This window comes from Microtus oregoni, unplaced genomic scaffold (genome assembly GCF_018167655.1).
Source record: "Microtus oregoni isolate MIOR12 unplaced genomic scaffold, Mior012 000012F_ref0000307, whole genome shotgun sequence".
NCBI lineage: Eukaryota > Metazoa > Chordata > Mammalia > Rodentia > Cricetidae > Microtus > Microtus oregoni.
This window is the reverse complement of record NW_024543071.1, coordinates 54,237,383-54,258,960: the sequence shown is the minus strand read 5'-3', so window position 1 is coordinate 54,258,960 and position 21,578 is coordinate 54,237,383. Positions and strand designations below refer to the sequence as shown.

The following is a 21,578-nucleotide window of genomic DNA, read 5'->3' as shown; positions in this document are numbered from 1 at the left end:
CACTTCCCCAAATGATAAATGTCTCCAGCCAACAAATTCAGCCCAAATTGTCAAGAGCCAAAGGATTCCCACTGCCAACCCAGGGACCCCAGGGCAGGCAAGTCCTGGCATGGGTCATTAGAAACAATGGGAAATGGAACCCCACTAGCCCAGACTGGACAGGTGGCACAGGCCAGACCTAGTTACCTCTTTGATCACACCCTTGTCAACCTCATCGAAGAGTTTCTGGAATTCATCAGCAAGCATCGGGCGGCCGTCATAGGAAAGCACCTTCTGCAGAAGAAAAGTCAGGTCTGCCACTGGCAATGGGAGAGCAATGCCCAATGCCTGGGCCCCTCCCGACGCGTGGGCGGTGAGCACTGGGCTGACGACCCACCCAACAAGAGCTGGGGCAGACCCAGGAGGAGCAGCAACCTGCATGATGGCCTCTTTGAAGATTTTGGGCAGCTGGGTTTTCTGAAGTACTCGCAGAAAGTCCTCAGGATTTACCCCAACTCTGCGGCAAAGAAACCCCACCACAGTGAGCATGTCCAGCACCAGTTTCTCCGGCCTGAACTTGGTTATGACTCCACCCTGCTGCATGCAAAGGAGACTTGGTGAGCTTCCAACATGGGGTGAGCTGAAGGGTCCTACAGGCCCCACCCGAGATCCCCTGGAGACGCCCCTGGAAAAGAGGGAAAGCAGGCTGTGCTGCCACTGAGCGGTTAAGCCCAGAACTTTCTCAGTGACACACCAGAGCTGTCTGTCTCCTTTCTCTGCCCACCTGGCAGTGTGGATGCCTGCCTTAGTAAACAGGATAACGGAAGCACTGACGGCTTGGCAGTTTACACAGCTCCAAATGGACTATCCAGTCTGGCGCCAGTCAGCAGGGGCTACTCGGGAAACCCCTAGCAAGCACCCAGCTCCCCTTCCCAGAAGGAGGACCCCACCCAGCACTCACGCCTCAGGGGTGGCTCCAGTCTGCCCTGCCGTGGATGCAAGGACTTCATAGGCTGCACGGGCCCCCAGCCGCCGCCGGAACAACGAGGTCTGTAGAGACTTCTGTAAAGAGGATGGCTCTGAACACCTAGCTCTGGCAGTTCCCACACACATCTCTATCCTCTTCCACCCTGCCCTGGGGAGTGGGCTAAGGGGGAGCCTAGGGAGCAAGCCCTTCACTCCTTGGGCACCACTATAGGGGACAGTCCTCAAAGGACAGGGCCCAGCCAAGGCAAGGCAGGGATGGCTGCTGACCACAGCTCACAACAGAAGCCTCCAAGACGTGCACTTCTTTCTGTGTATTTAGGGTGCAGATCAGACACCCCAGAAGCTGCACTCCATGGGTGTTTTCCTCTTGTTATGAAAAGGCAGGGTAGCCATGGCAATACCTGTGCTCGTGAAATGACCCATAGCAGAGACAGTGTGTCTGAGCTGGTCCACAAGCAATGACAAGCCGGCTCCCCGTCCCACAGGGTCAGGTGACTCAGGGCCCAACCCCGCCTTGGCCTCTGGGGCCAGCTCTGGCACAGCCCAGCAGGGCTCAGGGTGGCTCACCATCAGGTAGCCACGGAACTGATTGTAGATGATGGCCGTCAGCAGGTTCATCAGAAACAAGCTTCCTGTGAAAGTATAAAACAAGCACCTGACCAGAGGCCAGTGAGGCAGAGCCTGCAGCAGCTACGCCACAACCGTCCCCAGGCTCAAAGGTCTCAGCCAGCCTGGACATGGTGGCCAGGAGCACGAGATGAGCAACCATGGTCACATTCCCAGAGTTCCCTTCTGCCTGATAACAGGGGACACACACAACTCCAGACTCCTGCATCCGTGTCTACCCAATGGGGGAAGGCCAAGCATCCCGAGTCATGGATAGCAAGACAGACAGGGGCAGCAACAGTCACATATGGGGGAAGAGCAGAGAGGGCAGGCTAAGATGGAGCTGGGGTGGGGAACAGACTGAGTTAAGTTACAGGTGCAGGGGGGCATACGCAGGTGCAGGATGGGGAACTGGGGTGAAGCTACAGGAGTGGGCTAGACTGGGATGAAGGATGTGTCTGCGGTATCCAGAGGGGCCATGCTGAGGAGACAGGACAGAGCAGCGAAGTATATGGGGGGCACGGTGAGGTAAAGATAGCAGGGTGGGAAGCAGAGATGGAGCTACAGCTGGACAAGCTGAGATGAAGGATAAGTTGGGAGCAAGCTGAGGGAGCAGGCTGAGGTGAGAGTATGGCAGGACAGGCTGAGGTGAAGTCATGGCGGGACAGGCTGAGGTGGAATTACAGGGTAGGGACACACTGAGAAGTCAGGTGAAGGTGAAGGTCTAGGGGATGAACTGCGGTAAAGCTATAAGGAGAAAACAGGTTAAATTTAGTCAAGTTAAGGGGTGTGGGGGAGGCAGGTGGACGCTGGGGACTGGTGTGGCTTCGGACGACTCGTGGGGGCCGCGGGCGGTGGGGACCGGCGTGCAACACCGAGAGCAGGTCCCTGGCAAAAGAGGAGCCGGGTCCTGTTCCTGAAGACCCTTTTGAGGGGTGAGAGGGATCGTGGCCCCTGGCAGGAGCCAGGAAACAGAGTGAGGGCATTTTGTAATAAGAGCCCCTGGCCAGCAGGGAAACCTGAACCAGTTTTAAAAGACCCATTAGATAGCATCGATGGGAGGAGATGGGCAGGCACCAAGGCAAAAATTCACCTAATAATCTCAAAAACAACATGAAAACACCAGAACCCAATGATCTTACAACAGAAGGACTTGAACACCCTAACACAGAAGAAGTGGAAAAAATTGACTTTATGAAAGCAATAGAGTCCCTTAAACAACATGTGAAAAACGCCCTTATAGAAATGGATAAGAAGTATAACAAAAAGTTTGAAGAAATGAGTAAATACGTACATGATACCCTGGGAAACCAAGAAAAAACGATCAAACAGGTAATAGAAACAGTTCAAGAATTGAAAACTGAAATGGAAGCAAGGGGTGTGGGGGAGGGGAAGTTATAGGGTGCAAGCAGACGGAGGCAAAGTTCCAGGAAGAAGCAAGCAGAGGAGCATGGGTGAGTGCCCGCCTGGTGTTCACGCAGACCCACCTGCACTTACCTATCAAGGTGAAGAGTATGAAGAAGAGGGCAGAGACCCGGTTCTGGGTATATGCAGGAATCATCACTGAAACAAAGGAAGAGTCAGAGGTAAGCACACACTGCAGCAGCTGCCCCCACTTCCATCTTGATCCTGCATCATCTGCCTTCCCAGAGGGACTGAGGACTTCATGTTCCATTACTGGTACCCTCCGGGATAGATTTTCACCCCTTCACTGTGACCACACCCCAAGCTACACAGCTCTCCTCACAGAGACCGGCTTAGGGTCAGGTGCACAGCACTTCTGGGGTGGGAATTGCAGGTTGCCCTCAGGGGAGGTCTCCTAGAGACCAGGATAAAACCAGCAGATATCGGGCTGCAGCTTTTCCATCCAGGCACAGCCCACACTAGAGTACCCAACCACGGCCAGGTAAGACCTGGGATCTCCCACACTTGGTGCTCCTGCATGGCACACAGCTCACAGCAGGCCTGGGTGGTGAGAGGAAGTGTGGCCAGGCCCCAGAGAGGCAACGATAGGAACCACTGACCAAGGCCACCGCACCACATACTGCCACACACTTCCAGTGTCCCCAAGGAGTAAAGACAAAGGGAACCAAAAGAGAAAGAAGGGATTGGAAGGGACCAAGAACACAAAGGGGTGGGAGGAAAGGTAGAGGGAGACCCCAGTATCATATCCCCATGCTAATGAAAAGCGCTCATACACTCAAGACGGGTGCCATAACTCAGCATCCCAACTGGTCCTCCCAGGCCAGGCTCTCTGCCCCTCTGCTCCTTCCAGCTCCCACACTCCACACGTACCAGGCCAGGCTCTCTGTCCCCCGCCCCAGCTCCCACACTCCACACGCACCATCTGGGTTGTTGGAAGTCGTCAGTAGCACCAGGAGTGAGGTCAGCGCCTCTGGAAGGTTCTTGAAGTAGGTCAGCCTCTCCTCATTCTGTGCTTCATCCTAAGAGGAGATGAGGGATCCACCTGGACCTCTGTCCCCCAGCTAAGGTGTAGTCTGACACAGCTCCCCCTCAGACCCACAGCCAGGACCACACAGAGGTTCGGGGTGGAAGAGGGGTAAGCACCCCTGACCTGCATCTGCCCATCACTTCCCAGCAGGCTTTGAGCTCAGGGCCTGAAGGCACACACACAGGCTTCTGACCACCATGGCCTATCCAGAAGGAAACCCTGAGCAGCCTAGCTGAGCAAAGCAGCCTGGCAGCCAAGCAACAACATGAAGGACCAGTCAGCCTCCTTGAGCTGTGTGTACAGTGAGGAAGAGCTGGGGCGGGATGAGCAAAGACCCAGACTGGAAAGTGTGGCCTTAAGGAAGCTGCCACAAGGTAGTGGGGTGTCTCTAGTAATCTGGGTGGGACCCCCTGGGAGAGACTCACTGCTCCTGGTCACTCACAGCACTCAGATGCCTTATCCACACAGCTGTGGATGTCAGCAGGGGTAGTCATGCCTGGACTCCCAGCCTCTGTCCTCCCTGACACAGAGGGCAGCAAATACAGACTCCCCAACTGAGGGTTGTCCCCTAGAGCTACCCTATGTCTACCAAGCTGCAGACTCCAGCCAGAAAATGGGTGGCAATGCAAACAGGGCCGGTGACATATAGGAAGCAGACTTCATGCACACAGAACCAACTTTTTCCTAAAACAACTTCAAAGAAAAGTTCCTCCTGCCACCCAAAGGCCAGCTCTGCCAACAGCCCAGCAAGTAGCCACCTGATGCAGTCTCTCTGCCACACAGGCTCCAGGACAAGCATTAACCATAGAACCTACTTGTCTCATCTACAAAATAGCACTGCCACCCATGAGCGACCAGTGGTAACAGATGCCACAAATGACCAGAAGTGGGGGACAGGAATGTCACAAGTAGCAACAAGGCTGAGAGACCTGCTGGGCACGGGGAGGACCAGGGAGCCCTATATGGGTTCAGGACAGGACAGCAAACACCTTCAAAGACACTGCTCAGCTAAGGGATCCAGAGGATAAGCCATCTCCCAGGGACATGTCCAGGGACAGTATCAGAGGACTGAAGTAGCCCTCCAGGGCCTGAATCAATCCCCTAACTGAGTGAGCTCAGGGAAGGCTTCATGTTGGCTGAGGAAGGTTCTAGCACTTGCGTCAGTTTCCAGACAAGGCAACTAAGGTTGGGGGACAAGGGAATGAGAAACCTCCAAGGCAGGAGCTCCCAGCCTGGCCCTTCTCCCAGCAGGTCTCTTGCAGCAGCCCCACAAATCTACTCCTTCCACAGGCTGCATAGGCTCTTCTGAGCCATGGGCCTGCAGCAGCAGAGGGAGCACCCTGGCTATGGGAACCTGGTTCCTATCCAGCTCACTGCCAACACATGGCCACAGCCCTGATGGGGCACACAGCCCGTGAGATACAATGACAGCACTGATGTTAGGGAAAACATGCCCCAAATCTAGCACCATGTGGCGAGGAAGATGTGGGTATCAAGCGAGCCAGCTATAGACAACGCCTACAGACGGGCTCAGACAAAGTTAGCTACTGTGTCCTCAGCTATTAAAGCCTGGAGACACCAGGCTGGGCCATGGGGACATGCAGCAGGCTTTCAACTTGTTCCCTAGGCCAGGCTGGCAAGGTTGGAGATAACCAGGGACAAGGAACTCAGCATGGGTCGGTCCTACATCCTCCCCATTACAACAGAAGACAGGGAATAGGATGATTGTCAAGACCACGCGATGCTTGTCATGACCATGACAGGAAGACACCCTCAATTACACAACCCTCATCCTGCTCAGCCTGCTTCCCCTTCCCGGGGCAGAAACCCAGTCTGTAGGAGGAATCTTCTGGTACCACTGGATATAGCACTCTTGGGGAAAGGCCCCCACATTCACCTTGCGGTTGAGGCTCTAGCCACTGCCAACCCCCACACTGCCTGCCTGCTTAGCCCGAGCTCTGAGAAACAGCAGTGACCATAGTCATATGACAGTCACACACAGGTCTCAGGGGTGCGGAAGGCAGTCCAGTCCCTGCCCCTGCCCACCACAGGCATGATACATAGACCCAGGCACTCGCTAGACACATCATGCAGACACTTACAAACAGAGATGGAGACACACTACAACAGGGCTGGAGAGACGGCTCAGTGGTTAAGAGCACCACTTGCTCTCCCAAAGGTCCTGAGTTCAACTCCCAGCAACCACATGGTGGCTCACAACCATCTGAAATAAGATCTGGTGCCCTCTTCTGGCCTGCAGGCAGAGTACTGAGAATACTGTATACATAAAAAATAAATAAATCTTAAAAAAAAAATTTTAAAAAAAAGAGACATACTACACAAAGACACAGACATGGAGACACATCCAGACTTGTACATAGAGACATAGCCATATACATACATGGAGACATACCCAAGATATGCACACAGACACACCCATATACACACAGAGAGACACAAAGAAACACACTCATACATAATAAACATGGAGACACACCCAGACACAGACATGCATACTCACATACACACAAAGAGACACTCACAGACATGCCCACAGAGAGATGTCAACAGACACACAACACATGGGACGCAGGCAGGCAGGCATACAAATGGCACAAACAGACTCACAGACCTGCACATGCCACAAATGACTAAGGGTGGAAGACACGGATGTCATAAGAAGTTACAGGGTTGGGAAACCTTCTGGACACACCCACACTACACATCCTGAATCGCCCACAGACAAGAGTTTTCCAGAGAGTCATGCAGCCATGACAGGCACACATGTACAGAGACACTCACATGCAGGAACACACGGGACCACCCCAGCACCCCATGTTTGGAAGGCACTATCTTGCCTACTCCTGCCCTGGCAGCACAACTCCATTCTATCACTTCAATGTCACGAGGTGACCAGCTGTGATCACACCAGCCACCCCCCAACAGATGCAGAAATGCAGGATGGACCATGCTGGAGGACAGTGACCTGGCCTGGACTTACCCCTTGCTAGATGTGAGGCGAGACATACAGAACTCACAGGTGAGCAATCAAGGCAGATGTCCCCACAGATAGACAGGTAGACACCTCTCCATGGCATCAAGTTGCTAGGGTCAAAGTCTCAACTGCAGCTGGGCAGGGCAGGGGCCCAGAGTCAGAGGCCAGGAACTTAGCCAAGCATTGCTGGGGCTTAGAGCAGGCACCAGGAAGGGCAGCCCTGGCAGAGGCATAGTCAGACTGGAGAGGACTCTTCAAGCCACCCTCCGTGAAGAGCCTGTCATACAGGGACATGAAGAAGGTAACCAGCACAGAGGGCAGGGGTGGACAAAGGCTTCAGTGATGGGAAGTTTGGATATGCAGAGACAGCCCCTCAAGAGGCGTCATGACCCACTTCCTGGTCTGTCACCCTTGGTCACCCCGGCTACTCCAGACCAGGTAGGCTTTGCAGGACAAGGGCCTATGAGCCTCACCTATAGTCAAGGCCATACTCACCTTCTCACCAATGGTGAACAGCAGCATCCCAATAATGGTGAAGAGGCACAGGTGGATGGTCAGCAGCAGCCCGACACTGGGAGGAAGGGTGGTGCTCAGCCTGGCACGGCACAGGCCACACATCCCAAGAGGCATGACACCATCCTGCCCACGTCCTTGGGTATGAGCACAGTGCTCCCTCCTCTCCTTGGAGACACTGAGTATTTTTAGCCCTGGGATAGGGACCTGAAGCCTGGCCTACCCTGGATCCTCTGTTTGTGGTAGGATACAACCCGTGGGGCATGCCAGCCAGGGACCAGTACACAGAGGACAGAGGTCACTTCTATCTTTTGGGGCCAGACAGGCAGTGCCCTACCAGAGAAGGGGCTGGAAGCAGAGGAAGGGCATGGATAATATTTTTTCTGGCAGGAGCCAAGAGGACTGGGAGAGGGCTCGGGAATTGAAGCTCCATAGCACTGAACCCAAGCACTACAGGGCTTCCAGGTCAGCACAGCCGCAAACAGTGTAAGAGGCAGCTGAACTAAAGCTGCAGGTGCAACCAACCAATGGGAGACCCCAGAGACAAGAAATGAGGCATCTGCTCAACTCAGCAATGGGTGTGGTAGGTATGAGTCTATAGTGTCTGACCAGGTCTGACCAGGACCCCAAACACTGCCCACTGACTCCTGCAGGATGCTGGGCTGGGAGTACCCAGAGGGCTGCCCCAACCATACCCACATAGGAGCGGGCCTACCCTCTGATCCCTCTGGTCCCTCTGGCAAAGCTTGCAGCTTCCAGCCCCAGTGCTCACCTGGCCATTTCTGGCAGTGACCACCGTATGCACTTCAGGGTCTTCTTCATCATGGAGGAATTCTGGAGCAGGAAGAAGGGACGGAGTGACCGCCGTACACGCAGGGACTGGAAGACAAGAAGCCAGCCACTGAACCAGGACCACGCATCCCTTCCTTTCAGGGATCCCAGACCCTGGAGAAGGGAGTAAGTAGCCCTGCCAACCATTCCAGCCGTCCTAGGCCTGCTGGCCCCAGATGACAGCTCGCAGCATTCCTGCATCCTGGCCTGATGCCTCCCATCCCCTGCCCACTGTCCTGTTCCTCCCCATCACAGCACCTGTCAAAGGCCTATCAGCTGCCTCTTTCTAGCACCTGGTAACACAGGACAATGGCCCACGCGTACTCACACATGACAGCTCCCAGGGGACCTTGTGAGGACTTTCTGGTCCTCCTGGGGTGCACTCACACAGAAGCTTGGAACAGAATGAGAGGAGAACAGGAACCACAGCAATCAGAAAACTGCTCAGGGCTCTGGTCCAACCCGGATGCCCTGCCTGACTCCCGTGACTGAGAGGTCAGTGCCCTCAGCTCCCTGGACCACCACATACCACCCATGGTTGGCAGGCCAGAGCCTAGGTCTCCAGTCCTCTGGAGCCTGGACCACCTCCAGCCATACGGGGACACAAAGGTTACTTATGGTCTTGCTGGCTGTGTGGGCCTAGCAATGCCACAGACTAAGGATGAGAGAAAACACAGCCAGGCGACCATCTCCAAAAGTGGCGACACTGAGAATCAGAACCCAGATCCCAGAGTGGAAGCAAGCACCCGGCGATAGACAGTGCATGCAATCACAACCACTAGTGCCTGGCAGACCTTATGTCGCCCAACCCTTTCACCATGAGGACTTAACTGGGCAGAAGCCAAACCTGGTCTGGCAAAGCAGGCCAGGTGCCTGGCCCTCCCCATCAAGCCACTCGGCATCTGTGGGGGTGCTTCAAGAGGGCCCTGATAGCTACAGAGGTTCTGAGTCACACACAGCCACCTAACCAGAGACGGACCTTGTGTGACATGACCGCCTTAGGTGGGAAAGTCCCTTAGAAAGGTGGCAGGCAGGGGTCTGCTAACTGAGCATGATTCCTGAGAGCAGAGAAAGTCATAGAAAGAGCTGAAGGCCTGGGAACAAGGAGTTTAGAGGGCTGTGGGGACAGGTCCCTCCAAACAGGCACAGGGTGCTGAGGGGGTTCAGGCTCCAGAAGTGTGTAACCAGCACATCAACTCGGCAGGTCCTACAAACACCCTGAGCGTCTGACCTCAGCTACACATGAAGCAGCCACCAGGACAGGAGTGAAGGCTCTACCTGGGGACAATGAAACACTCACTCTGCAGAAGCAGAGCCTAGCACAAGGCATGGCTCCTGGTGACAGATGGCACTGTGCCCTTCCCCGTGTGGGACACCGATCCATCCCTGGACAGACAGCTATGCCAGTTAAGCTCTGTCCTTCTATCCACCCCCATCCTAGAGCCTGGAAATGGCCCAGTGAGCAGGTCTCACTACCTCAGTATGACACATACCCCTGGAAGGCAGAGGAACCCTCCTGTCCTGTGGCTACCAGATCTGGAGCCTACAGGAAGGGTCCAGAGTTTAAGGGTTCAGGCTCATGAAGCTGGGTTTCGGTGACCACATGGCTACATTCATCTTGCCGTGCTGGACCCTCTTAGTCTGGAAGTACCCACACAGCACACAGAACAGGACACTGCCACTCAGGCGTGATAAGGAGGCCCCAAGTCCTCCAGGGAAAACTATAGCTGCGGGGCCAGGGAGTGACTCAGCGGGGAACATCGCCCAGCATGCACAAGGCCCTGGAAGGGCTGACACAGCACTCAGCTATGGGGGAGAGGGAGAGGCAGAACTAGAGAATCTAGCTCTCGGGGTGAAGGTCTCAGTATCCACAACAAACCTGGCCAGCTAACAAGGACGAGGCACAGCGACAAGAGCAGGCTGCCGAGGGACATTATATAGACTACATAAGTTGCCAGGCCGCTCTGTGCCCCAACCCTGGCTCATTTACCGGGTGGACTCGTTCGTGCATCACAAAGAGCTTCTTCTCCTCACCTTCCTCCCTCCTGGCAGCACATAAGAACCCCGGCAGAGGCACAGCTAGGAACCAGCCAGGTGCGGAGACCCATGGGAAGCTTCAGTGAGAAATAATGGCTGTAGGGCCATCTCCCTCCTGTTCCAGGAAGGCATGGGCGCCTCTTCCTCAACAGAAGAGGAGCTGCATCTTACGGAGGGTGGGGGTGACAACACACAGGAAGTGGAAGGTGCCAAATAGCTGTAGAACTGTGCCTCTGTGCCCCTCAGTATCTGCTGGGTACAGAGGCAGGGACTCACCGCCCACCACTCTCCCACCAGCTCCCTGTAGGGCCTGGGGGAGGCTGCAGGCTGGTGGTGAGAAACAAGCTTTCCTCCTTCCCATCACTGGCTGTCCTTATCAGGCAGGACCCACCCAAAGGGCAGAGGACAAGCCAGCTCTGCAGCTGGGATTCCAAGTGTAGTTTCCCATCAGTCCTTTAGGCTCCACTAAGTCTTAGTCCCTCTATTAAGTTCCCACCCATCTTCCCATCACATACTAACAGATCCATGAAGGCCAAACCAACCTGCCCCTGCCTCAGTGCCCACACCACCCCCCAGAGTCCTGGGTGCTTCCAAGGAAGCACGGCACTGTGATCAGTGCTGAGGCAGTGGATGAGGCTTGTTAGGGCTGAGCTCAAACAGCTATGGGCACAGTGATGCCCTGGGATGGCTCTCTTATCAGGGACCTGACCAGGTGCGTTCACTGCAACCTGAAGGATAAGGAGTCACAGCAACTTCAACCCTGCTTCCAGGTCCTCTCCCCAATGGGTCACCACAGGGAAAACCTTGGCTGTCGAGCCCCAGTCCCTTTCCTACGATGGGGGAAACCAAGGCCCTCCAGGACATGAACAGCACCAGGCAGACGGACACATGGCTCAGGGCTCAGCTGCACCTGCACATCATACCCACAGGGCTGCCTCGGTCTCAGAGCTGACACACCACCTACCTCCTCACAAGCCAGGCTCAGTGAAACAATCCAGTCCACCACGGACACAACCAGCACCACGAAGTAGGCCAGCAGCCACAGGTTCTCCTGTAACTGGGCCTGGCCCACCAGGTAACCCTGCAAGAGACGGGGAAGGGTGAACAGCAAGCCAGGCAGACAGGTCTGTAGCCAGGCAGAGGACATCGGTGCACGCACAAGGCCATGGGCAACAGAGTGGGGGGTTCACAGTTCAGTCTCCGTGCCCTGCTGGCGGGGAGTGAGGAGCTGAGCAGGGTCAGGAAGCATGCATTCCTGCCAAGGCTGCTAGCGACTCACGGCTGTGACCCAGGGGTGGTACTCAACCTCTCTGGTTCCTCATTGGTATCACGGGTCCCACCAGCTTTGTTTATCTAAGCCACCGGTGCGTGCCGAGCAAACAAAAGAGCATTCAAGACAGGAGGACTAACGGACAAGCACCGTGTGGGCTTGACAGCCACTCCAGGAAGGTGATGCAGGAGTGGGGGTCCTGCCCATCCTGCCCTCTTGATGTTCCATCATCATGCCTGCCTCCAGAGTAGATAACAATCTCTGCTCTCTTTCACCTTGAGAATGCACTCACACCAGGTCATTTGGACCAGTGAATACCAAATTGGCTTTTTTTTTTTTTTTTGCATACCAAATTCTTGCCAGTTAAAACCTAGAGCTGCACCTGGTGGGCGGTGGTGGTGCACACCTTTAATCCCAGCACTCGGGAGGCAGAGGCAAGTGGATTTCTGTGAGTTCGAGGCCAGCCTGGTCAACAGAACAAGTTCTAAGACAGCCAGGGCTACACAGAGAAACACTGTCTCAAAAAACAAACAAAAAACAAAAAACAAAAACCTAGAGCTGCCCATCACATCATGGGCAAGGATAGAAAAAAACGAGAAACCACACTGAGCACACCAATCACACACACACACACACACACACACACGAATAGATATAAACAACCTAAGAGAGCACAACACACCACGCCTTCAGTCACGTGCCAAGGCTCCCAAGCAGCCCCACAATGATAGCTCAGGCCATCTGGACAACACCAGGAGCTTTGTGGGTAGGACCTGATACCACCCACCTCACCTTCACAGAGAGGTCAACCAGGAAGATCAGCATGCAGAGAGCCTCAATGGTCTCCGTCAGGCCACAGGGTGGCTGCCAGGGCTGGGAGCGGTAGCGCACATCTGCTGTTCTTGTGAATGATGACGGGAACTCCACAAAAGCCAGGGCCAGGATCAAGAAAATGGTGAAGCCCAGCACTCTGGGAAAAAGACAAACACTGTCAGTGGGTACAGGGCTGCTGCCTGTTGGGCCGGGACGCCAAATGGGAGGTGCACTGGGGTCCAGGGGCTAGAAGGCAGCAGCTGGCATTTCTTGGCTGGGTTTACCATACTTGGCCAAGTAACACAGCCTTGCCCAAGACTCAGGGGCTAGGCTGACCCAGCATTCTGGGGAGGAAGCCCTTACCACCACTAACTGTCTGGCCACAGATGGCTCCTCTGTGGAAGAGGGACCACGGATCACCTATGTCCACGGATGGGGAGCACGTTTAGTCCAAGACAGTGTAGGGTTGGCCCACCCCACCATGTAGGTCTGCACAGCCCGGTTCCACTGGGAAGCAGTCTCACCGTTGGCACAGGTTCGAGTAGTACCAGCGGTAAAGCCACAAGGAGCCAGCATCCATGCGGTGGTAGATGGAGCGGTACTGGGAACAAAGGGCACATGAGCATGAGACAGGCTCTCCCGCCACACAGCCACGCACAGAGCGAAATGAGCAGGGTCCTCCAGTGCCACAATACAGGGAAGGGACTAGGGTCTCTGGCCCAGTGTCTCCCCAAGTCTATACACAAAGAGGTTTGAGTTGGGTCTCTCCAGCACATCACACACAGGGGTGTGAGTGGATTCCCCCAGTGCTGCACACACTGGGCTTGAGTGGGGTTCCCCTCAGTGGCACACACATATGGGAGTCGGAGGGGTCTCCCTTAATGCCACATATGTGAATATGTAGCTCATACATATATGTACCCACAGTCCACTGACTGTACCCACATACCACACGTGGCCCAATCCAATGACCCAATCTCCCCAGAGTCAGGCCTAATCTAGGTGTGCTATAGCGAGTCGGTGTCAGCCCCTCACTGGGTCTCAGGCTTAGACCAGTGCAAGCTACAGAGCTTGCCCAGTAGAGAGAGCTCCTCCCTCAGTACAGGCTAAGGCTGTGCATGGAAGGCCAGCTCCACTCTTCAACTCTATCCATCCTGTAGGTATCTCCCAGACTTGGGCCTAGCACAGGGTGGCCCATGACAGGCTTCAGTACATACTAAATCAACGACACCATGACTCCAGCACTAAGATGACGGCCTCCATCAGAGGACAAGGGAGAGCTGGGTCCAGGTACCTGCCATTGTGTCTGTCTTAAATGAAGGCCCCTGCCCCAGGACAGTAAGGGACAAAGGACAGGGCAGATTCCTGGCCAGTAGGGCAGCCACTACACACACACCTTTATGGCATCTTCAATGAAGACCACAGCCTGGTCTATGCAGAGCTCCTGTCTGGCTGTGGCACCTGCAGGTAGAGGGAACACAGCAGGTGAGCAAGGGAACATGGCAGCCTCCGCTCTACAGGACAAGCACATAGAGGACAGGAGCCAGGGCCTCCATTCTGCAGCAGGTACCTGTCCAGGCCAGAGCATCAAGCAGGGGGAAGAAAAACACATGGCATGGGTGGATGACATCAGGCCTGGAGCAAAGGCAGCTCTACCCCATGACCACCGCTGCCCAGGGCACAGCACACACAAGGACACAGAGGCAGTAGTGACCTGAAGGACCCTGGCACCATACTCAGAGCCCCCGCCCCCATCTACTCACATGGAAAGAACAGGAATGGTCACCCTTGCCAAGTGCGTGCCAGCGGCCACCTGCTTAGCTCCCGGGTGGAAGCCATGTGGCACAGGAGCCCCTGGTGCACAAGGGGGCTCAGTGAAGGGGCTGCCATCATCACCCATGCCACCTACACCTCCTGTTCAACCAGAATCTTCCCCTCTGAGTCGGGGCAGTCTCTATTCAAGGAACACAAGATTTCACACCAAAATGGGGAGCTATGGCTAGAATGGAAGGTATCTGCTCACTCTCCCGCCAACACCAACAACCACAGAGCTCTCATTCCCCTCCCCACCTTCAGGACCGGGTGGCTCCCGAATACAACCCTGAGCAGGGGAACCAGGGGACTGCACAGCTCCAACAGTTCACATCACAGCATGCTTGAAACAGAGTGAACCATCCAGCTATCTCACTATGCAGTTCTGGGTTTTATAAAATCTGGCCTCCCGGGACCCGCGGGAGCCATGCCCTGCTAAGAACAGAGCCGCCACAGCAAGAAGCCCTGAGGCAGTGCACAGCCATGTACGGAGCCCCAGCGGCAGCCTACACAGTGTGCCCTCTCTAAAGAGCCACCTGCTCTAGTTGTTGGGGCTTGCGTATAGGGTCACAGAACAGAGGCAGTAAACCCCAGAGGATGACCGGAGATGTACCTCACTCCTGGCTCTGTCCTTATCAACCAGGATCTGTTTCCCCGCATGTAAGCCCATGAGGCTTATCCTAAAGACACCCTAACTGCTTCTCAGAGAGGCTCTGAGGGTTGTGGGTACTGGCACTCCTGAAACCTTCCTGGGATGGCTATGAAGAAAAAGCCATACTGCTGTGTTCCCTGCATGGCAGAACTGAAAACCAAGTGGCCCAAAGAGAAAGGCAGCTGAGGGCAGCCTGGTAAAGTCTGGAAGCCCGATCATGCCCTAGAGAGTGTAGCCTGGGCCTAGAGCCATGAACCACAAAAGTTTCTCAGACAAGACACTAGCCGAGGCCCAGAACTAACTATAAGGACTCATGTCCACTCAGACAAGCCATCACAGGTGTGGGTCAGCACCCTAGGGCTCTGTACCAGGGGCCACTTCATCTAGCTTCTGCCTGCTGGTGGGAAGGTTCTGAGTCTCGCTATCTGAGCTCACCCAGGAATGAGGGGCCTGAAGAAGGCCTGCCCACTCCCATCAGCATTCTTCCTACCTGTGGCTCGAGGAAGCTTGTCACAAGCTCTAGGAAGCAGGTCATAGGTTTCTGGGGGTCCCCGATGCCCCAGGTCCACACTGCACCACATCCCAACACTTGGGAACCCATTCTGTCCACCCACTCTGTCTCCTGCTGCTTCGCGACCCTGCCCCATCCGTGCCACAGATTCTGAACTTGACCCTGTCAAGGCCTGGCTCTCCAGAACCTCGAAGCCCATGCCCAGGTTGTTGTCTCTGCCAGAGGATCCTCTTCCAACCTGAGGGTTCAGAGACTCCCCCAGGGCTACTTGTCCTGCCCTGAGCTCATCAACTTAGGCAGCAATCACCTGTTGCTACCTATAACTCCAACCACGAGGGCCAGGGGACTTCTCCTGAGCATATAGGGTCAGATGAGGCAAAGTGAGGGACGATGACAGGGGCTCAATCACTGTGTCCCCCACAATACCTATGGATATCTACTTCCCGACAGCCAGGTCTAGGCTTTCTCTGCCTCTCACTCTAGACTCTACACAACCAGTCTGGACCCCTGCCTAGCATGTTGTATGACCTGGGCAAGTCCCTTACCTCTCTGTAGCTTCCTCTCAACCCTTTCCAGCAGGATCCGACGACGAAGTTCCCCCCTTTGCAATTAGCCCACAAAGTCTATAAGCACCCTCGTCCTTTCTCATACGATCCAGGAACAAGACAAAACTACTCTATGTAACATTTGGCAGAGGGAGGGGGGAACAGTCAGGTAGGCCTGACTCAGCAGGTCACAACTGCAGGAACCACTGGGGTCCTTGGGGAGGCCTGCAGCGACAGCTCCCGGCTCTGAGGGTCTGATTACAGAACAGCCAAACCCAGAGCCTGGAGACCATCTCTCACCCACAGGAAGCTGTGTGGAGACTAAAGATGTATTCTCATGGACAGCCCAGCCCAGGAGATGCAAACACCAAGAGCGTTGTCTGGGTTCTCAACAGCCTCAGCCAAAGTCACAGTGTTTGGACAAAGAGCCCTCAGGGTCTCTCATGTGATGCTGCCCCAGCCTTGGGTCTTGTCTCAACAGAGAAGACTGAATCTGTCACTTGTCCATTCTTCAGGGCCAGAACTTACAGACATCATGATGTTACCATCCTCGACATCTGTCAGGACCCACACACCAGACTACAGCATCTCTCTTTGGATGCCCAAAATGTGTCCCCCACCCCACCAGTCCATTACTACCCCCTTATATTGAGACTCAAGTTAAGCAACCTGCCAAAGTCCCACACCCAGAAAGGTCCCCAGATGCCCCCACACAAAGCAGGTGTCCCTGAACCATATACCTCAACACTTGGGATGGGAGTTGGGGGTTAGATGTGTGGTCACCTCAGCTTCTGACTTCCTCATCTCCATCCGTGGCCTCATTATTCAATGGCTAGACATGAGCTGTGGGCAGACAGGGACCACTGTGCCAATCTAGTCTGCTCCCAAACAGAAGAGGGAAGGAGGTCCAGAAAGAGAAGTTTAAATGGCCAGGCGTGCACACACAGGACAGTGTACTGGCAGTGACCACATCAGAGGGCAGGACTGTGACCTTAGGTAGGTCAGAGGTTGGGGGGGGGGGGGGCTCCTCTCCTTTCCTCTCTCTCTTGGCCTCAGTTTCCTCATCTGGAAAATGAGAACAAGAACCTTCTGTCTCTCAAGCATTAATCACCTAACCCTCTGAAGATGGCTGGGAGGATGATCTCACTCTCCCTGAGTTCACCAATGTCCCTGACCACAGGAAGGGAAGAGAAGGAGAAAGAGGATAAGCCCCCCCCCCTCACTTAAGAGGACAAGGAAGGAAGTTACCCTGGCCTGGGGACACCAGTTTCAGTCCCTAGCAGCCAGAGCAAAGTCACTCCCAGAAGGATATTCTGCCACTCAGGCCTGGGTACCGTGGGTTAAAAAACTCTTCTCTAAGCCTCAGTTCCCCCCCCCCCCCCCCCACCGAGGAAGACGGTGAACTGGTGGTGCAGGAACCCCCTCCCAGCACTGGATTAGTATAGACAAGAGGATCTGGAGTTCAAAGCCAGCCTGGCTACTTGAGATCCTGTCTCAAAAAGTTAGGAGAAAAAAAAGTAAAAATGAAAGTGCCACCTCACTCACCAGAGCGGGCTCCACTACCTCGATCCCTGACCAGAAGGGGCTGCGTCTCGGCCGCCATCCCACCACCCACACAAGCAGGACTTGGCCCCAGCACCGAGCCCGGCGTTCCGGAGAAGGAGCGACCGTTCTGTGATGACTTCCAGCGACAGCCAATGAGAACGGAGGGATCGTGCTGGGAGGCGGAAGCAACAAGCCCCGCCTCCAATGGGTGGAGCTCCGTTTTCTTCCAGGAGGAAAGGACAGAGGTGCGGGAAGCTGAGCCCTAAGGAAGTTTTTGTTTGTTTGGTTGGTTGGTTGATTGGTTTTTGTTTTTTCGAAATAGAGTTTCTCTGTAGCTTTGGAGCCTGTCCTGGAACTAGCTCTTGTAGACCAGGCTAGCCTCGAATTCAGAGATCTGTCTGTCTCTGTCTCCTGAGTGCTAGGTTTAAAGGCACGCACCGCCACTACCGCCCTGCCCCAAGGAAGTATTTTACCAGTGCAAATTACTGCTGTCTTCTTCCAGCTCTAGGAACGTCCAACTCTCTGGGCTGGACCCAGGAGTCTTGTTTTGTTTTGAGATTTCCTTGCTTGTTTGTTCGTTTTTTATTTCCAGGTCCTTATAACACGCCAACAAGCCATCTCCCTCTAGCTACTCCCAACCCAGAGGTGTTTAAACAAGCATTTTGCATGACTCTGACACACGTGAGTATTGTGTACAAGAGACTGACCACAGAGGTCACTACCACTACCACCCCCACCCCAAAGGAGTTTGTGTTTTCCTCTAAAATTAAGAAAAATTAATATAATTAAGGGTAAAATTGAAAACGTGAAGCTGGGCGGGGTGGCGGTGGCACACGCCTTTATAATCCCAGCACTCGGGAGACAGAGGCAGGCGGATTTCTGTGAATTTGAGGCCAGCCTGACCTACAAGAGCTAGTTCCAGGACAGCTAGGACTGTTACACAGAGAAACTCTGTCTCAAAAAACTAGAGAAAGAGAGAGAGGGGGGGGGGGGAAGGGAGGGGGGATGGAGGGAGAAAAGAAAGAAAGAAAGAAAGAAAGAAAGAAAGAAAGGGAAAAAAACATGAAGCTGGACATGCTGGAATCCAGTCACAGAGAGAAGAGGATTGATGCCAGTTCGAGAACAGTCTGCTATTAGCTAGTTCTGGAGGAGGGGTGCAGACAGAGACAGCTGTCATCTGTTGCCTGTCAATCTCAGAGGTCAGAAGTCCAAAGACAGAATGCTTCTCTCTCTTGGGGCCTCAGAAGGCTGAAACCAAAGTATGGCCACCATGCTGGGATCTTTCCCAATTTTTTCTTTTCTTCTTATTTGTTGCTGTTGTGTGATGTGTGTGATGTATGGTGTGTGTGATGTGTGTGTGGTGTGTATTTGTGATTTGTGTCACTGTGTGAATGTCAGTGCAGATATGCTCTTACATACCACACTGCACATGTGGAAGTCACAGGGCAACTTTCAGGAATCAGCTCTCTCCATTCCGAGTGTTCCTCTGGTTCCATGGACTGAACCTGGGGTGTTACCACACTTGCACAGTCAACACCTTTAACCAGAGGGCCCTGTCTTCAGCTGCACTCCGGGATATTCTTCAGAGATGGGGAAATCCACTTTGGACTCATACTGGAGACAGACAGGGGTAAGATCCATGCTCACTTGCTAGATGTATGACTGGGGTGCCTGGGGTGGCTCCCAGCTCCTCGGGTCACTATATCCATGCACAGACTGAATTCTGGTTCCAAACACACCACCTCCCGTTTGACACAAGACATTACAGCCCTCTGACTCACCATTTGCCCATTTCTGCAAGTTGGCTCCCTGAGGAGGGCGGTTAGGACACACCTGTCTTTTGTCCTTCTTCTTCTTGTTTGTTTGTTTTGGTTTTTTGTTTGTTCGTTTTTGAGACAGGGTTTTTCTGTGTAGCCCTGGCTATTCTGTTTTGTTTTTGTTTGTTTGTTTTTCGAGACACGGTTTCTTTGTGGTTTTGGAGCCTGTCCTGGAACTAGCTCTTGTAGACCAGGCTGGTCTCAAACTCACAGAGATCCGCCTGCCTCTGCTTCCCAAGTGCTGAGATTAAAGGTGTGTGCCACCACTGCTGGGTTAAGAAATCTTGTCTTGAAAAACTGGGGGGGGGGGGGGGGTAGGAGAGCAAGAAAAAAAAGAAAGGAAAAAAAAACAAAAACCCGAAAGCAAAACAGTTTTTCATAAAGTTTACCACATTCAAGTTCACGAGTCCACAGCGGTAGTGTAGAGCCATTCACAATACTGCGCAGGGTCATCCCGCTCTTAGACCACGTTCATCTCGAGATACTGACGTTCCACCCTGTCCTCAATCTGATTTTATAGTTTAATGGTATTTATTTAAAAACCATCTTGCTGAGTGGCCCAGGGTGGCCTCAAGCTTATAATCTTCCTGCCTAGATCCAGATAATCTCTGTCTCTTTAAAGTTTATTTATTTATTCATTTTGACTGTGTGTGTGTGTGTGTGTGTGTGTGTGTGATTTTTTTGCTGTTGTTTTTTGTTTTTCCAGACAAGGCTTCTCTGTTTAACCCTGGCTATTCTGGAACTCACTTTGTAGACCAGGCTGGCCTCACACTCAAAGAAATCTGCCTGCCTCTGTCTCCTTAGTGCTGGGAATAAAGGAAGGATTAACCTCCACTCTGTTGTTGGTTATTTTTACTCTTTACTCTTTAGGGACCCAGCACCCAGCTCCCAAATAATTCACACATAGAGAATTATTCTTTCTTTCTTCTTCTTCTTCTTTTTTTTTTTTTTTTTTTTTTTTTGGTTTTTTGAGAAAGGGTTCCTCTGTAGCTTTGGAGCCTGTCCTGGCATTAGCTCTTGTAGATCTTGTAGACCAGGCTGGCCTCTAATTCACAGAGATCCGCCTGCCTCTGACTCCCAAGTGCTGGGTTTAAAGGCATGTCTTACCACCAGCTGGCCGGAGGTTTATTCTTAATTATAGATGCCTGGCCTTAGCTTGGCTTGTTTCTAGCCACCTTTTATTAAATGTATCCCATCTACCTTTTGCCTCTGTACTTTTTATTTTTCTTCTGTATATCTTACTTTCACTTTTACTCCGTGACTGACTGTGTAGCTCAGTGGCTGGCCCCCGGTGTACTCTCTTTTTTCTTGTTCCTTCCTTGATTTCTCCTCCCATTTATTCTCTCTGCCTGCCAACCCCGCCTATCCTTTCTCCTGCCTTGCTATTGGCCGTTCAACTCTTTATTAGACAGACCATCAGGTGTTGTAGGCACAGTAACACAGCTTCACAGAGCTAAACAAATGCAACACAGAAGAACGCAACACATCTTTGCATCATCAAACAAGTGTTCCATAGCATAAACGAATGTAACACATCTTAAAATAATATTGTACAACACCAGCCAGCTCTTTAATTTTTTTAAAACCATCTAACCTAATGCAAACAGGATCACAAGGAGTAAGAGTCTTATGTAGTCCAGGCTAGTGAGATGGTTTAGCAGATGAAGGCACTTGGCACCAAGCCTGACAACCTAAATTTGATCCCTAGGACCCATATCCTATCCCATGTGGAAGAAGGAGAGAACAACTCCTGAAAATTACCTCCTGACCTCTACACACACACACACACACACACACACACACACACACAGCAAACAAAATAAATCTAATGGTTTTCGAGATCAAATTTTCTGGGTCCTGGAGAGGTGGCTGAGTAGCTAAGAACACTTGTTCTTTCAGATCCAAGCACCCACCTGTCTGTTCACAACCATCTATAACCCCAGTTCCAAGGGATCCAACACCCTCTTCTGATCTGAGGGCACTAACGTGTGGTGCACACACATGCAGCCAAAACACTCAGGCCCAGAAAATAAAGTTTAAAGATAAAACTGTCCCCAATAGGCCCAATGAACCAGATGCTCAAAGGAAAGAAATGTCAGCAAGAGGCTGGACTGTAGCTCGGTGGGAGAGCATTGGTCCAGGATGCATAAGCCCCTGAATTTGAACCCAGCGTCATCCCCCACCAACCCCCACCGCCAGGCAGCTCTGCCTCA

The 21,578-nt window shown here is 53.3% G+C and overlaps 1 protein-coding gene across 1 annotated transcript in view; it reads right to left on the bottom strand.

The window, feature by feature from the left end:
- Positions 1–17,647, bottom strand: part of Tpcn2 (two pore segment channel 2) — a 30,760-nt gene extending 13,113 nt beyond the window's left edge. Inside the window, exons 1-13 of the mRNA XM_041661683.1 lie at positions 17,549–17,647; positions 13,880–13,944; positions 13,008–13,084; positions 12,463–12,640; positions 11,365–11,481; positions 8,305–8,411; positions 7,515–7,590; positions 3,917–4,016; positions 3,070–3,135; positions 1,534–1,598; positions 941–1,041; positions 415–496; positions 187–273 (exon numbers count right to left, since the gene is read on the bottom strand). Of these exons, the coding sequence (XP_041517617.1) occupies positions 187–273; positions 415–496; positions 941–1,041; positions 1,534–1,598; positions 3,070–3,135; positions 3,917–4,016; positions 7,515–7,590; positions 8,305–8,411; positions 11,365–11,481; positions 12,463–12,640; positions 13,008–13,084; positions 13,880–13,944; positions 17,549–17,606 (1,179 nt within the window). The 5' untranslated portion in view covers positions 17,607–17,647. The remainder of the gene's footprint in view (positions 1–186; positions 274–414; positions 497–940; positions 1,042–1,533; positions 1,599–3,069; positions 3,136–3,916; positions 4,017–7,514; positions 7,591–8,304; positions 8,412–11,364; positions 11,482–12,462; positions 12,641–13,007; positions 13,085–13,879; positions 13,945–17,548) is intronic.
- Between the last annotated feature and the right edge of the window lie 3,931 nt (positions 17,648–21,578).